The sequence below is a fragment of the Myxocyprinus asiaticus genome, chromosome 39, assembly GCF_019703515.2.
Source record: "Myxocyprinus asiaticus isolate MX2 ecotype Aquarium Trade chromosome 39, UBuf_Myxa_2, whole genome shotgun sequence".
Lineage (NCBI taxonomy): Eukaryota > Metazoa > Chordata > Actinopteri > Cypriniformes > Catostomidae > Myxocyprinus > Myxocyprinus asiaticus.
The window spans coordinates 40312564-40329599 of record NC_059382.1 but is presented as its reverse complement, the minus strand read 5'-3'; the positions used below and the strand labels follow the sequence as shown (position 1 = coordinate 40329599).

General features: G+C 36.2%; 1 protein-coding gene and 1 pseudogene across 1 annotated transcript in view; both read left to right on the top strand.

Moving 5' to 3' along the window:
• LOC127429994 (E3 ubiquitin-protein ligase TRIM16-like) overlaps nucleotides 1–17036 on the top strand; it is a 534825-nt pseudogene that overhangs the window by 215679 nt on the left and 302110 nt on the right.
• LOC127429810 (arylacetamide deacetylase-like) overlaps nucleotides 6323–17036 on the top strand; it is a 29408-nt gene continuing 18694 nt past the window's right edge. Inside the window, exons 1-3 of the mRNA XM_051679051.1 lie at nucleotides 6323–6797; nucleotides 8573–8801; nucleotides 10484–10553. Coding sequence (XP_051535011.1) covers nucleotides 6657–6797; nucleotides 8573–8801; nucleotides 10484–10553 — 440 coding nt within the window. The 5' untranslated portion in view covers nucleotides 6323–6656. The remainder of the gene's footprint in view (nucleotides 6798–8572; nucleotides 8802–10483; nucleotides 10554–17036) is intronic.

Below are 17036 nucleotides of genomic sequence, written 5' to 3'. Positions count from 1 at the left end.
CCATCTGAAAGTGAAAGTGGAGATTTATAGTAAAAAAGTCAAGGATTAAATACTGTTCGGTCACTCATCCACAGAGCTGAGACATTTGTGTTCAGCAGAAGAAAGAAAGTCATACACATCTGTGATGGCATGAAGGTGAGGAAATGGTGAACTATCCCTTTAACTAACATTCCAACTTTCTTACTAGAAAAATGTTAACTTATAATTTTATATATACTGTATAATCATAAAAAATTAAGAGTGCAGCACTCGAGGGTACAGATATCCAGCTCTGTGGCCCCTGACCTTTTCGAAGTTGAGTAACCCTGCATTAAAGTGTCTGATAAAAGATTAAATGCTATTAAATGCGAAAATTTAACACCATCCTTTTTGTTATTTTGTTTTGCTTTGTTCTACTACTTTTGCTTTGTGTTCCTCCCTGTGACTCTGCCCTGCTGTTTCTTGTGGATTGTTGCATGTTTGTTCTCTTGGAAATCTGTTTTCTGACTGTATTAGAACAAGCTGATGTAGCTGCACTGCACGAGTGTTTGCCTGGGGTTAGAAAAACATTCAGTGTAAACAAACCAGCAGGAAATAAATGTGACTGTTAAAATATTCCACATTTGGGGAGTACAGCTCAGAAACAATATCTTGTGATGTGTCTATTGACTACGAAGTGCTCTCCCCAACCTTATCTCCATCCTCCGTGGACAGAAGTATTATCAAAAGACTTTCCTTGGTCATTGCTGCTAGCTTGATCTCTCAGTCAAAAGAGATGAGTCAAAAGGAGACCAAAATTACATGAAATGAAAGATTTAGAAAACTGGAAACTTGAGAATGTGTCAGAAATGGTTCTCAGGGGTGTGATGATCGTGATGATGTGCAGTAGGGCCTGCCACAATCACTCTCCCTATTGTGTCACTGCGGCTCATTAGTTGCTATTAAATTCACAAGAGGTTATTAAAGAAAATGGTCTCTACTGGGTTTTTGATGATGCTGAAAAAGAAAATACTAACTTAGAAGAAAACATGACTGGTAGTTTCAAAGCTCTATATTAAAGGACTGAGGGAAAAGTATAGATACCACTAGGTGGGTTTCCATCCAACTATTTTTATGCGCATTTTGAAATTGGGCATAAGAAATCCTGAATGGAAACGCTTGATATGTGAATAAACGTTTTAAATTTGCTTAAAATGTAATGCGCTAGGAGGAGGTGGATTTTGTAGAGTTTTGCATTAGTTAAAATGTGCATTGAGGTGATTGAAAACGATGATGTGTTTTGACCATTCGTGCATGTTTTATGAGTGTGCGATAGCTTGATGTGACTAGCCCACCGAAAGGGCCGACCTTGGCACACAATTCTTTGAACATAGCGCTTGTCATTCGGAGTGTTTAACCCACAGCTGGTCGATAAAGTGGGACCTCACAATCTACCAGAACAGTTTTGAGAGCGGGCGCTCCCAGGTATGTGGAGACTGGCAGTGTGTGGGCATCGCAGCTCTTTCAGTCCACATTATATCAAATATTACACTTATTCTGCGGTCTCGTAGATGCATTTAATAAAATGAGATACTTGCTCCAATCTTGCAAATAAAACTGTCTCCAAAGCAGGGAGAGGTCATTCAGCTGCTCCATCACGACGAGGCGGCTCCCTCATGATAATGTGCATTACGTAGTGGATGGAAACGCGCAACAATTCGTATTTTCATAAATCAAATTTTTAGAAATGCGCTTAAAAAATGCTAAACATTTTGGATGGAAACCCAGCAATAGAAAACTTTAAAGTTTAAAACTCGAAAGTTTAATTGCTGCCTTAACAACTTTTTTGAGCTCTCTATTGTACAGTAGATTGACTTTGTGTTCAATGAAAAGCTGATATAATCTTGTTTGTTTTTTTTTTTTTTTTAACTAAAGCAATGTATGTTGAACAACAAATGCCTAAATACCATGCTACAATATTCACTTTTGTTAGGGTCTCATTCGATCATGTGATCCCCCTTGAATGTTTGACCATGTAAATACGAAACAATAGGCACTTAATTTGGGCCAGTTGGCAAACCTTCCTTTTTTGTAGTCAATACAAAATGCATTGATTATGTTAACTGATGTAATCTACACATGTGCACCCAACCACAGTTGTCCTCGTGTGATTCCAACATCCTGTGAGAGCAGGTGCAGGACACTGTGAAGACCAGGATATTCAAAAGATTCAAGTATTGTCAATTTATTAATAATACTTTTATCTAAAGTATCTTATAGTGCATTCAAGGCATGCATTTGAGTAGTTTTTGTGTGTGTGTGTTCCCTGGGAATTGAACTCATGATCTTGGCATTTCTAGCATGATGCTCTACCAGTTGAGCTACAGGAACCTACACATTATTTGTTTAAAATCCTTTCAGAAACTGAAAGGGCCTCACTCTGTATTTCGGCAAAATTAAATCTCAATTTCTTTTCTTTTTTTTTTTTTTTTTTAAAAATCACATTTCCAATGTTCGTAGAACAGCATTCTTCCACCTCAGAAATATTGCTAAGGCACGACATATGCTCTCTGTTGCTGTTGCTGAAAACGAATTCATGCGTCCATGACCTCAAGACTAGATTATTGTAATGCATTGCTGGGAGGATGTCCAGCAAGTTCAATAAATAAACTTCAATTGGTTCAAAATGCAGCTGTCAGAGTGCTGACTAGAACCAAAAAATATGATCATGTCAGCACCATTTTATCACTGAAATTTTAAATGTAAAAATAAATAAATAAAATTGTACAATTTGATATACATGTAGTCTGAATGTGCTGCATGCTGTAGAGTGAATGATAGCTCTGCTCTCTGTCATCTACAGTACACAAGAGCTGTATGATAATCATGATGAAGTGTTTTCAGTGTATGAGTGGCCGCTTCAGATGTTTACTTTGAAGTGTGCATCACATGCAAACTATATATTTATTTCATTAAATTGCAGCCTTTGCGGTTTAATAATCACACTATTTTATATTGCAGTTTTAATTTTTGTGCTGAATGTTAAAACAATGACATTCGTATGTCTGATGGTATTGGTTTTTGGTATTGGAGCATTTTTTACAAATACAAGTACTGTACATGAGCGCAGTATTGGACCCGTATCTGTATCGAGACTAATTTCAACTGTAAAGGGGGTCACACACCGGACACGTCTGGTGGACAACATGGCGCGTTCTAAAATTTGAAACAATTGTTTTCTATGAGAGTACGCACACTGCCAGCTGGCAGCGGGCAGCTACGACTTCGGAGGAAATATATTATTTACTCTAGCCATCACTGTATGAAATATTATGTGTATCTTTCATAGCAAACACAATGTATTTTCACTTACAAATGCCTTTTTGTGGTTTGATACCTTGAATGAAACCTATTCAAGACTACATACAGAGAAATTGCATAATAAACACTTCCATTCGTTTGCGCAATTACAACAGTTTCATACTCCTACCGGCAAACTCATCAATGTCACTTTGTTCATTCTTGAAGACGTACCAAACGTTCGTAACTTTTGTGAGTATGGTGACTATTCACAACTTTGGACTGCCAAAGTTGTGAATAGTCTTAATTAGGCAGTAGTTCAGCAGTGGCACATTAAATTGGATGATTTAGAAAGGCGCACCCACAGTAAACAGTGCTTAAGCAGACAAAAACTGATCAATTCCATAAAGTCCATGAAACTCTCTGTAGGCCTCCAAGATATGACTGTGTCCTGGCAGAGAAACCAATGAATGGCCACTGAACTGATTTCTTTGTAAAGCACTTCATCTTACTGTGGAAGACACAAGCCTCATCTGAAAGGCAAATGAATAGCTACCTGTAGTTTGCCAAGTTGCACTTAAAGGACTCTTGATAGCTTGAGGAAAGTTCTCTGGTCTGAGCATACAAAACTTCAACTCTCTGGCCTGAATGCCAAGCATAATGTATTTGTATACAAAACTACTTACAAGTATTTCTGAATGTCTGAAAAAGCTAGATTGTATTGCAGATCTGAGGGACATTTTTAAATAAACTACTTCATAACATAAATACATATACATACAATATTCTTCTCTTTTGCACTAATCACTAATGTGCCAGTGATTACCCTTCCACGTTCCTTTTACTACAGGGGTTGCCGAACCTTGTACTAGATTAGAAGAATATTTAAAGCATATCTAACAGCTGTAATCAACTAAAAATCAGTGTGCTAAAAGTAATGAATTCCTATGATTGATTACATATACAATACATAAATTAATGCAGGTGATTATGTGTTTCTATGTATATAGGGCCTGTATATGAATGCATGCACTCAAACACAGAGTTACAATATGGGCTTTATTGCACTAAAAAAATAAACAAAAACAAACTCAAACCACCCTGAAGGGAGAAAATGCAGTCTAGGGCGACAAGCAAGATGAAGGACTGGGCTGGAGCAGGGAAGCCTCACACACACTGTGCAATACAGGGCCAACAGTAAGAACCAGCAGTGAAACTGGACAGGCTTATAACAGGAACCGACAGGGATCCAAAACTACAAGACACACAACTGACAGAGACCTAACAGGGGGAGAAAAAAAACACATTGAACTCCCTTACAAAAATTGAGAGTTCATTGCAAATTTGTGGCTAGTTTCTATTTTCTGTAAGGGAGCTGGCACAAGACAGAGAACACAGGGAGAAAGGAGGAGGGTAATGAGACAGGGCAGGTGAAACTGATAAACTGATAATGAGGCAAACAAAGGGGTGGGGTTTCACTCAGGACTGAACTGACAGGAGGGCACATGGCAATACAAACAGAGACCATGTGCCCACAACAAACAAAGGGAAAACAAGACAAAGAAGATTACAAGACACGAGCACACATGGCAAAGAAAACCTAACAAAGACATGTGTTCACACAACATGACACAAAACATGGGTGTCAGGATCCAGCCACAAAAACTATAAACTACACCAACAAATGTGGCAGGATCCTGACATCAAGCTGACATTAGTGGCTTTATGAAGTCAATTCCTCTCCAGTTCACACAAGTGTCCAAACTGAGCAACCGCATTTGTGGGTCATTGACAAATCTGGTTGTCTGAGGTGATGAAAATAAGAAATGTTTTTAAATGTTTTTAAAAATCTTGTTAAAACACCTGTCAAATTTGTAAAAATGTAATATTTGTGTCCATGTGGGTTTCACAATAATAATAATAATAATAATAATAATAATAATAATAATAATAGTAAAAAACATTTATAGCATTTTCTACAAAATAAAAATTATTTATTTACTTGTTAATGTTATGTTGCTCCATGTGACTTGAACAAAATGTAACTTCATAAAAATGTCATAATATTGATTTGATATTTAATGACAAACTTCACACACACTCTTATTTTTTTTTTTTTTTTATTTTTTTTTATTTTTTTTTTGTCACATAACAAAAAATGGCTTCCTATGCTGGTCACACCATATGACTTTGATTTGGTGGATAATTCAGATATTAAGCATATTTTAAAGCAAAACTGTTTCACTGCTTTTAAACAAAATAATAATAATAATAAGAAGAAGTAGAAAAGATTATTTTGCACTAGTCATGCCAACATTTTTCAAGAATTTCAGCTTTTATTAAGAATTTGATTTTTTACAGTCTAAGATCGGTTACACCACATGACATCTGTTTTACTTTAAGCACCAGAAAAAAAATATCAAAATGACTTTGAACTGAGAAATTGAAAAACATGTTCATCATAGAAGAGATATTCAAGTAATAGTTTTGTGCCAGTTGCATTTTAATGTTTTTTTTTTTTTAGATCTGGACAAAAAAAAAAAAAAAAAAAAGAGCATCACGTCATTTACCCCAGTGGTTCTCAACCTTTTTGACTCCAAGGCCCTGCACCGCCCAACACCATATTTAAAGGCCCCCTCGCCCGAAACTAGACGCGTTTGATTAAAATAATTAATCATGGATAATTTTGTATTCTAGAAGTTTCAGAAAGACTGTTTATAAGTATTTTTTTTTTTTTTTTTTTAGTATTTTAATTAAGCTGGATTATTTTAATTATTTTAATATTTCATATTTTAAATGAATTTTAAGTAATCTTGAGGCCCCTTCGAAGTGTGCTGAGGGCCCCCTGGTTGAGAACCGCTATATATGTATGTGTCCTGTAGCCGGCAACAATCATTCAGAAGCATTTGATCATTTCTGATATCAAGCTTTTCTTCTGCCTGCATGAGCCTTGTGTTTACTGCTGTAATATTGCTGTAGAGTGTCACGCGAGCCAATAATATCTCCTCAGCCAATAACTCTGTACGGGAGGGGACAAAAACACATGATGACCCGTGAGGCTATCTACGGAATTTGAGAAGAGCCGCTGCCTGCTGCACCGACGCTCCAGTCGCTTTTCTTTAGATAAATGCTTCTCGTCCGACAAACGGTGAAGACATGAAGAGCAGCGCGCAGCTCGGCACAGATCTCTCCACATGAATGCGTACAATATCACGATCAGATGACAGTAACACGTGTTGTCATATTGCGCTGGCTCCAGTCCAAAATTAATCCAGGATTACACTTCAACACACCGAGAACTCAATGACTAATAAGCGCAGCTGACCGAGGCCGTTTCATTTGCCGAAGACATCTGTTATATAACAAACAATATCAAACAGAAAATTCAAATACTAAAAATGAGGTCTAAAGGAGTGTTTTTGCTTATGTTGCTGGGGGCGTTGACAGCTTATTATGTTTATTCACCTATTCCGAATAACATAGAGGAGAGATGGAAACTAATGCTGACCGACTCTTTCTTCAGAAGTTTAAGTCACTTGGTAAGTTTATTTTAAAGAGCATCAATTTTTTAGTGTTTAACATTTAATTCCAGGAAACGCATACTGTATTGATTAGTCTCTTGTGTTTGACAGGGTTGATCAAAGTGTGTGTTTACACAACTGATCGCAAGTGTATTTGTCGGATCAGTTATGCGGTTTATTATTTGTTTGGGTGTCAGCGGCGTCCCTCAAACAATGTCTCTGCTCGAGATTGTGTGTTGATATAGTAAAGCAGATTTTCTGTTACAACCGATTATGTCAATTAGTAATCCGCACTGTAGCTTATATAGTAAGCTTTGTATCTAACAGAAGGAAATAATTGCAGAAATGTCAATGAAATCAACATTCGAATAAAATATGCGTTAAATACGCATCACAGAAGCTCCCATTTAAAGTCTGTATTTAAAATGCTGTATTGCTTTTCAGATTTCTCTCAAATATATGTATTCACTGGAATATTTATGTGCTCATTATTAAGGTTGGTTTAAACTTTATTTTTATTTTTATGAGAGGTGGAAGTGCACTTGGAGATATAAGGAACTTTTCTTTACTGTTTGGGCCTACTCAGAATTTGCCAGATCATTATTAAGATAAACGTTTGCACAACTTTTTGTCTGCAATCAATATCTTGTTATTTTCATAACCCTACAATTCTTTCTTTCTTTTTGAAGTATTTCATTCAGGGATATGCTCTGAGACAGTGGTTCTCAACATTTTTGACTCCCAGGTCCCATTTTCCACATTTGAAAGACCAATAAATAAATAAGGAATCACTGTTATTTGACTGATTTCTGAGGTTTCAGCTGTATGTTAATTCAACAATTAAAAATGTGGGTGTGAAATCAGTCTGTGCAGACCTCTATGCCACAATGAAATAAATTGTCAGAGTAATGCAGTGTGTTTTCATCAGACTGAGATATATTATGTCAGTTGACATGTTGTAGGTTTATGTCTTGATTTCTAGCAGTTTTAGCATTTTAGTTGTCATATTGTTTTAATATAACTTTGATTTTAAATAATGACTGGGAGTCATTTTGTGGACCCCTTTGAAGTTTGCGGAGGCCCCTTAGTTGGGAACAACAAACCCCCTGTCTGTGAAACTTGTTACATACTACACCACAGTTCAAATTTCATTCCTGTTGTTAATTTAAATGTTAATGAAAATGTAAATGTTCCTAATGCTCAGCTGATAGAGCATGTTGCCAGCAATGCAAAAGTCGTGGGTTCAGTTTCAGGGAATGCACATTCTGATAAAACATACACCTTGAATGCATTGTAAATTGCTTTTGGTAGAAGTACCTGCCAAATTCATTTACAGTATGTAAATTGTTAGGCCATACATAATAATTGACTGCCAAATACATAAATGTAAATTCATATACATTATAAAATACTGCCAAATGCAGAAATATAAATTACAAAATAAAAATGGGTTGTTGTACAAAACACAGCCAGAGCTTGGTAATCAATAGTCATAAACTACTGAGAGAATTGTGAAATATTGGATAAGGGAGAAATAGGTGCATAACAATGTCACATGCAATAACATAAGTGGCTTAACAATGAGCTGTTGTCCAGTGGAGCAAAAGTTTAGGGCATTCACTATCAGCTATGGTTATTAGTGAGATGATCTCAGCAGATCAACGATCAGTCTGCTCTGTTCATAACCTTTCATAAGGCAATAGAGCACAATGTGACCTCCACTGGAAGTTCTCACAAGAATTAACCCAAACACTGCCACTCCAATGCTTCTCTTTTTATTTTACTCTTCACAGGCAGATCTTAGTGAGCAGGTGGGACTTTTGGACTACATGAGAGTTATGATGTTCATCACCTTTGCAGAAAGGGTGGTGCCTATATCAGATGACCGGGTGCGTGTGGCTGATGATAATTTTGATGGAGTTGAGGTGGTTGTGTATCAGCCAACCCAGCAAGGAGAAACTGAAGAGCTAAGAAGAGCCATCATTTACCTGCATGGAGGAGGATGGTGTCTGGGCAGCTCCCGTGAGTTCCATTAAACACACACTGCTGTCATCACTAAGCAGCTTATTTTTCATTCAATGAGTTTTAGGAGGGGAGTAGACCACCACACTCGCATTCAGATCTTGATATGGAACTCTCACTTCTCATGATTAAATCAATTCCTGAAGCCCCACTCTACATTATTTTCTCAGTAAACTTGTTTGACTTGAAAAATGTAAAAGAAATTGAAGAAAATATAAAGCCCATTTTTTATAATGCATTGTAAAGGCATTATTATGCATTAGTAATGTCTCATAATACACCTTATAATATGTTATAACGTTCATAAATAATTGATATTTTTAAGTGGTTATAGGACATTACAAGTCTGGCTGGAAGTTATACACTCAAAAAAGGATTGTGTCAAGTTGTTCACTTTACTTAATTAAAATGAACTAAAACAACACAATTCGAGAACATTTTGTCTTAACTTAAATTAATTACGTTAAATTCAATGAAATTTGTAAAATTAAAGTTTACTTAATCCATTTGAGTAAGGTCTACATGAATATTTGTTTGTAGCATTGATGAAACTGGCCAGGGGATTTCCATTTCTCAGCATGCTTTGCAGGGGACTAGATGCTGTGAACAAATGTTGAAACTAAGTGTTATTTTATACATTTTTGAGCAAGATAGGAACAGGACGAGTTTTGTTCATGTTTACTGTCCTGTTTTATCATTTTTTAAAAGTAGTGTTTGTTTGGCAGGAGTTTGGGGGGGTTACCACTGTGGTGAAGACTGGTGCTTGTGCTTCGGTTGAGGATGGACTTGCACTTTCAAGTGTTGTTTGATTTGAATGCTGCTTAGCTCTATAAGCAGTTGCTATCAAACTGACAGTGCAACAGTCTCACTGTCCTTACAGTTGCTTACCTGGCATATACTAATGATTAAATGAATTAATTAATTTGGACCAACATAAGACAATTAATTCAATAAACCTTAGTAATTAATATTATTAAGTTGGATGAATCTAATAAAGTTGAGTTAAACCGATGATATTTCATTGATTTGACCTAATCCAACTAAATTATGTTGGCTCAATTAAACTGTTTTAATTTGAATGAAATAGATGAAATTGCTTGTAAAAAAATTCTCAAATTCAATTAAGGGAAGTTTAACTGTTTATAATAACATATTGCTTTTGTAGCTTTACTTAAAGCAGGTAAAGACCACTTATATTACCTTTATTAGCCTTTTGACTGTTTACACTATGCGGCTTTTGCATGACAGCACTTATCCGATTAACTTTATTAACATCTGCTGCGTTAAAATTGGTTGTTGCTTGTGTTATAATGCATTATACTCTAAAGTATAACTATGAATAGGGGAAGTCTTATAATGTATTTTATATGTAGTTATAATTATTAACGAGAAGTCATAGCTTATTATAAGGTGTATTATGAGACAGTATGAATACAGTATAATGCATTTGTAATGCCTTTACAGTGCATTATAAATATGGGCTTCATTGAAAGTGTTACCAAGAAAACATTTTGACTTTAAAAGCAAAGTGGCCAATGAAATGTTTTTTAAGTACTGTTTTCTTCCCTGAGGATTCAGTCAAATTCAGTGATCCACTTTGTATGTATTTTATTTGTTTTTACTTTAATGTACTAGATTTTTCCCCCCCTTCTAACCCTCTACTTCCCTTTCTTTTACCTTAGGTATGGGCCCCTATGATCTCTTAGCCAGGCACATGGTTACAGAGCTCAGTGCAGTTATTGTATCTGTAGAGTGAGTATAATTAGTTTTTTTTTATTCTGTCAAACGCTTTTATCCACAGCAACATATAAATTAGGAAGGCTACAACTTACAGTATACGATTCATCTTAACTCATGAGACCCATTAACTCATATGTACTGATTGTCCCATGTCTGCCAAATATGTTGAGTGGTCCAAACATCATCTGCAGCCTGAAACTGAACTTTTGGTCGGATTTTAGGAGTGAATGCACTTAGCTGCATAGAGAGCTATAGGATGCTCCCTTGCTCCCTATTTAGTGAATGACTTAACCTCCAGTGTGCTGTCTGTCTGCACTGGTCTCAGAACAGTTTGAAATGCACCTTATTTTCATCCTAACTCCATATAAAGCCTCTGAAAGCAACATTTTTCAGCTTTTGCATGAACCCATTTATTCTCAGTGTGAAAATGCACAGTAAATATATAGGAATGCATTTACTAATGTTAATGAATACAACCATATTGTACAGTGATAACAAAATAAAATATAACATTTATATTAAAATGAAGCGAAATTACCTACAAAATAACGAACATGTTTTTTCAACTTTTGAGGGAATGAGGTTCTAATTTCCACATATGTGGACATCATGTTTATCAGCGCGCTGACACTCGAAAAATGAATGGATTTTTTAAAGCGGCATATCAAACGAAACTAGAGACACTAATCTTTACAACCAAATAGTTTTCAATCAAAAAACTTAAAAAGGTTTCTCCCCAGAGACACTTTTGTTGGAGCTGCGCCCGTAGTAGCGCTTCATGGAAATTGACGTCATGCTGTTGTGTCACGTGATGTGGTGTTTAACCCTTAAATGACAGTGTAGAGTCTAGTGGACAGTATTCAGTCGAATTTTAATTCATTTAAATTATGTGTTGCATATAGCAAAGCCAAAATACCACGTCCACACATGTGGACGAGGGGTCTCACAAGGTTAAGGAATGGTTTAGTAGTAACGTTTTTCACAGTTTAAGAGTAAATGTGTTAATAGTTGTGTCAAGTGCTCACACTTACGTTTTTAAGCATTTCTTGAAGAAAGAGAAGGAGGAATTTGAAAGGTTCCACCATTGAGGTACAGTGAAAGTGTAAGTGAATGTGCCTCTCTGTGTTGGTACCACGAGGTGCCACTCATTCACCTACCACAGACATCTGTAGTGTAAAATTAAGGGCTGGGAAATTTAATGCACTAATTTCTGCGAGTAATATTTTTGTATAATGCCTAAGAAATAAATGTATTGCACAATAAATGAAGTATCCATTATTTTTTTTTTTTACTTCCCTTAACTTCACATGATAGAAGAAATGTGTTCCGAGTTGTTCCTGGCAGGCTACTCAAACTTACAGGCTCTGATTAGGGTGGGAGTGGGGCTAGGGCATCTGCCTGCCATTAGTGAAGTTTCAATGGATGAAACTTCACTAATGTTTTTCCCCAATTTCTGTGGCTAAAACTGGCATATATACATTTTCAGGAGATACACTCTCGACTCGACTTCACATCCCCACACAGAAACTGATTGTGTGGAGCAGTGCATGCTTATTCATTATGCGAGATGCATGTAAACATAATAAACACATGAGCGGATTTACTGTATGGAGAATGGAGACTTCACCTGAAAGCGGTAAACCAGGTGTGGGAGAGATACGGGCAAGCTATCTCTTCACATTGTCGGAAAGCGCTCGCTCACTTTCATCTGAACCAGTGTCAAAAGCATAAACGTGCGAGTGAGAACCTGCGTGTGCATGCGACTGAGAAGGACTTGGCTGTTCAGCAAGCTGCGGCCAGGTATACTTGTGGAGACTGAACGGCAGCCAAAGAAAATATTAGTTTTGAGATTTTAAACTTCAGCAAATTAAACTTCAGCATTCAATATGTTGGTAACACTTTACAATAAGGTTCCATTTGTTAACATTAGTAAACATTATATTTTTACAGCATTTATTAATATTTGTCAATGTTAGTTAAAAAACAAAAGTGTAATTGTTAGTTCATATTAGTTAATAGTGCATTAACTATTAACATATACAACTTATAATTAAAAAATATTTACTAGTATATGTTGAAATGAACATAAACCAAGATTAATAAATACTGTAAAAGTAATGTTCATTATTTGTTCATGTAACTAATGTTAACAAATGGAACCTTATTGCAAAGTGTTACCAATATGTTTTATATCTATATGTACAGTTTATTTTAAACTGTACATATAGTACATTTATTTTAATGTACAGGCAATGTACATTAAAATAAAATTAAGCCAATAATATGAATTGAATTTGCCCATTTGACCCTATTATTAAAAAACGTCCACTGGAAAACGGCATAAGATTTTGCCCAACTTAAAATTACAGTCTGTCCACTGATTTTATGGCACATATACATACTTGTATCAAAGATTTATACCTGTAAAATTGTGTCTAATTAACTCTATCTGCAAAAAAAAAAAAAAAAAAAACCTGAACATTTTAACATGTACATATTTAAATCATTAAAATAAATGATTTCTTGCAAGTTCATTGAGACAAAGTATAAAGTAAATATATTTATGATGATTTTTTTAATGTTTGTTGCAATATATCATGTAACAATTTAATCGCAATTAATCACAGAAAACTGTACGATTAGTTTAAAAAAATTAATCAATTCACAGCCCTAGTGAAATTACTTCCAAACCAGTATAAATAAAATAGTTAAAATAGTTAATAGTTAGTATAGTGTAAAAATAGTTTTGGAAAGGTAACTTTTCTAGGATTCTTTATCCTATCCATAAAGATCTGTAAATTGAATGAGGAGTTGTGATTTTGCAACATCTGCAAAATGTATCCCTGTAGTGTGCCAGCGATCAGCATTTGTATCCTTTGCACTGCAGTGTTTTGTGATTGTAGTGTATCGTGTTTGTGGCCTTGGCCGATGCACATGATGCGGTTGCGTTTGGTGGACATGAGGATGGGGATATTGACCATCTCCAAGAACTTTCACACAAGATTTTCCCACAATGTGGTTGATGCCATCCTAAGATAACATCTGTCTGGTGGCAGGCTGAGCATCCCCAAACACTTTTGCCAGGTTCTATAACTTGGATGTTTCCAGAAGGGCTAATTTAAATGTTTTCACTACCCTAACTGGCTAGCGTGCATTGCATGGTGCATGTGAATCAGTAGCATGGCGTTATGAAATACAGTTCCCATAGCGTCAGCTACTGATGCTGCGTCAAAGTGACTGATTTAAAGGGGAATATCTTGGTTACTATCCTTGGTTCCCTGATAGGAGGGAACGAGACGCTGCACAGATTTTACCCCCCCTACTGATTTTTCTTTGTTTAGGGACTGAGACGGCTCCTCCCATCAATAGAAAAATCCTAACAAAATGGTGTTGTGCTCTATGTTATATGCGCATAAGGGGCAGAGCATCGCTCACACCATCTGCCAATAGCCTGACGTGATTTTATGCAGGCTTTAGAGATCAACACTCCTGGGGGAGTTCCCATAGTTTCAGCTTCTGATGCAGTGTGTGAATGTCTGTGAAAGCAGAATTCATGATTCATTGATAAGTTTGCACTTAAATTTATTCTAATTTTATGATAAAATTTAGAACCAACTGAAACCACAAAAATGCAAAAATCACAGACAGACCTGCTGTGAATCAGGCTGTAATTTTGCACGAGAAGTTTTTCTGCACACATAAGCACACATAAGTATGCAAGTAGGCATTTACTAGTGACTGAGACCCTCTGTGAAAAAAGCTGCCATATACCTCGGCTCTGAATATGAGGTGTGTGAGTCCTGTAAAGCTGTTGGCTCAGACAATCTGCCATTGTATGTCATCAAGACATGGACAGACATGACATGAATAACTAACTAAAACGGAAACAAAACAAACAAAAAAAACCTCAAAAACTTAAATACATTTCCCAAAAAAATACAACTAAACTGAAACTGTCCTGCACTGCTTCTAAACTAACTAAAATGAAATAAAAATGATAATAAAATATTTTCAGTTTTCATTTTCAAAATCTTGACTTGTGCTTGTTACTAAATCTTTTTGCTTCTTTTAAAGTCTCCAGCTGTTTGCATTGCAAACACACCATCTACTGGCCATGAATCTCTAGCAAGAGAAATGCCACGGCCAGAAGGAGACCTATGAGCTGCGTTTGAGAGTTTTTTTAATATTGTGCACTGACTTGGGAGGGTGACAAGACATCCCAGTCCCAGTGTACCGATCTCATGAGGTGTTTCCTGGTGTCCAGACTAGGCATGTAAGAATACACAAATTTAACGATATGATACGATGCATAGCCTCACAATACAATACTAGCACCCACAAATGTTTCGCTTAGACTTGTTCAAGTATTCGAAATAAATGTCTTTTAAATCATAAATGCCACAAAAGTGACTGAGATTGGCATAAAATTAAAAAAACAACAACTCTATAATAAAGTAACTTAAACAACAGCACTGCATTTATTTTGCTTGCTTGTTATGAGAAAGCCTAATATGAACTCACAATTTTCATGTTTTTCTTGAGAAAATAAATTTGTCTATACTCTGTTGATTTATATTTGTATAGCACTTTTAACAATACATAGTTTTAAAGGAGCTTTTTAGAAAATCATGCCTTGTCTGAAAGCCCCTGTGAGAAAGCTGAAGTGACAGTAGCAAATAAAAACTCCTTTCAATATTATTTAGTATTGAAAAAATGAATAAAAAACCTAGAGAGGAACCTGACCTCTGGCTTTACTATATATGTACATAATCCAATATTATTTAGCCGTTTGAGCAAAAACCGATCAGCACATGTAATTTATTTGCCCTCTTCCCCATTTCACTTTGCACATAAACTTTACAGCCGTTATTACCGGCATATCCAATGCGTGCAAATGTTGTCCTCAAAGCTGTTTACATTTCGAAGTCAAAAGCAGAGAATTAGAAGTCTCATGTAATCACGGGTTTCTTACGTTGTCTGTTTTAATAAGCTGTTGTTTTTTTTTTTTTTATATAGTTTTGAGCATCTTGTTGCACGTCACACTCGCTGGGAGAGGCGGTTGTTAAACTTGCTGCTGCAGTTTCTGCCTCGCAAATCCTCTGATTTGCGTGGTGATGTCGGTGTAAATAAAACGACATGTTTGATGTACTGTAGCGCTAGAACACCGTTGTTTGGCAAATTTGACAAGCTGTACCTCTACAGTACAATCTACTTGCTGTTTGCCATTGATCTTTTCGCCTATGTACTGTAGATCTGTTGCTCTGTTTTCCTGTGAGCACTCTCCAGGAGGAGACTGTTCCGCAGCTCTTAATGTTGCGCTGCTTGGTTTTAATTACACTATAATGTGTTTGTTTATGTATCACACGATACATATGGTACGGAATCATAAGCGTTGTATAGTACGATACAATACAGTACAATGCAAGATGATACAATATTTTTTTTCTAAAAATATATATTATGTCCTGGTTTCAGCTATTAGAATCACTGATTTATTTCTTTGAAATGAAATATCTTTAGTGTCCTTCTAGCTATCGTCTCTGGTATCACTCGCAGGGAAGGAATGCTGTTTCTTTGCCATTGCACATTGATACTTTCATTCTAGACTTTCAGCAAATCAGTTTACAATATCAGGTCATCCTGTCAGCCAGCAAAAGATTGGAAATGCCTCAATGAAAATGCATTTTCAACAAGCTAAAAGAAACCTATCCATTTCATTGCGCAACACGTGAAAATGTAAGCGAGCTATATTGCTGTCACTGTAAATGTTGATTCTCTCATTCCCACAGAGGTAAATCAGACATTACAGGTTTTATTTAGACAGCTAAGACAGACGCTCTGCACTGTTTACATAGTACAAGCACACTTAAATGTCATATGTGGGAATTGTAATTTACATTTTAGGGTCCAGTGTTGTGAACTTTGTGTTAAAATGTGTAGCTGACAATCCCTGACATGAAATTTGATGCCATGAATTGCCTCGAAAGACATTATATAAATATATGCTACATCAACTGTATCTTCTTGATTTCATATACCTGCTTCAATTTGCTTACAGAGCAGAATGATGCACTCTGGACATCTGCTCTTTTTTTAACACCATTGTTTCTGACAAGCTGGTCCAAAATCTGTTTGATATAAGTCTGTACAACTCCATCAACAACACATTACTGGACCATGACTGTTATATAGCTAGGCCTGATCACTTTCATCTCTACGGGTCGAAAACACAAGTGGTCCAGGCTGTTCTCACTGTCCACATATTACCATTTTGGCAGACACAGCATAAATAATTTCCTGATGACACCACTGTGATTGGTCTGATAACTATCAACAGTGATTCCACACTGTGAATATGAGCCCTCTCTGCATGTGTCAGCGTTCCAGCATTCCAGAGCAGGTTCCCTGTAGTAGAATGGACAACAGCAAACACAAGGACACGCGGCTAGCCAGCAGAGCATGGAAATTAGACACATTAGAAACTTTTACCTCTAA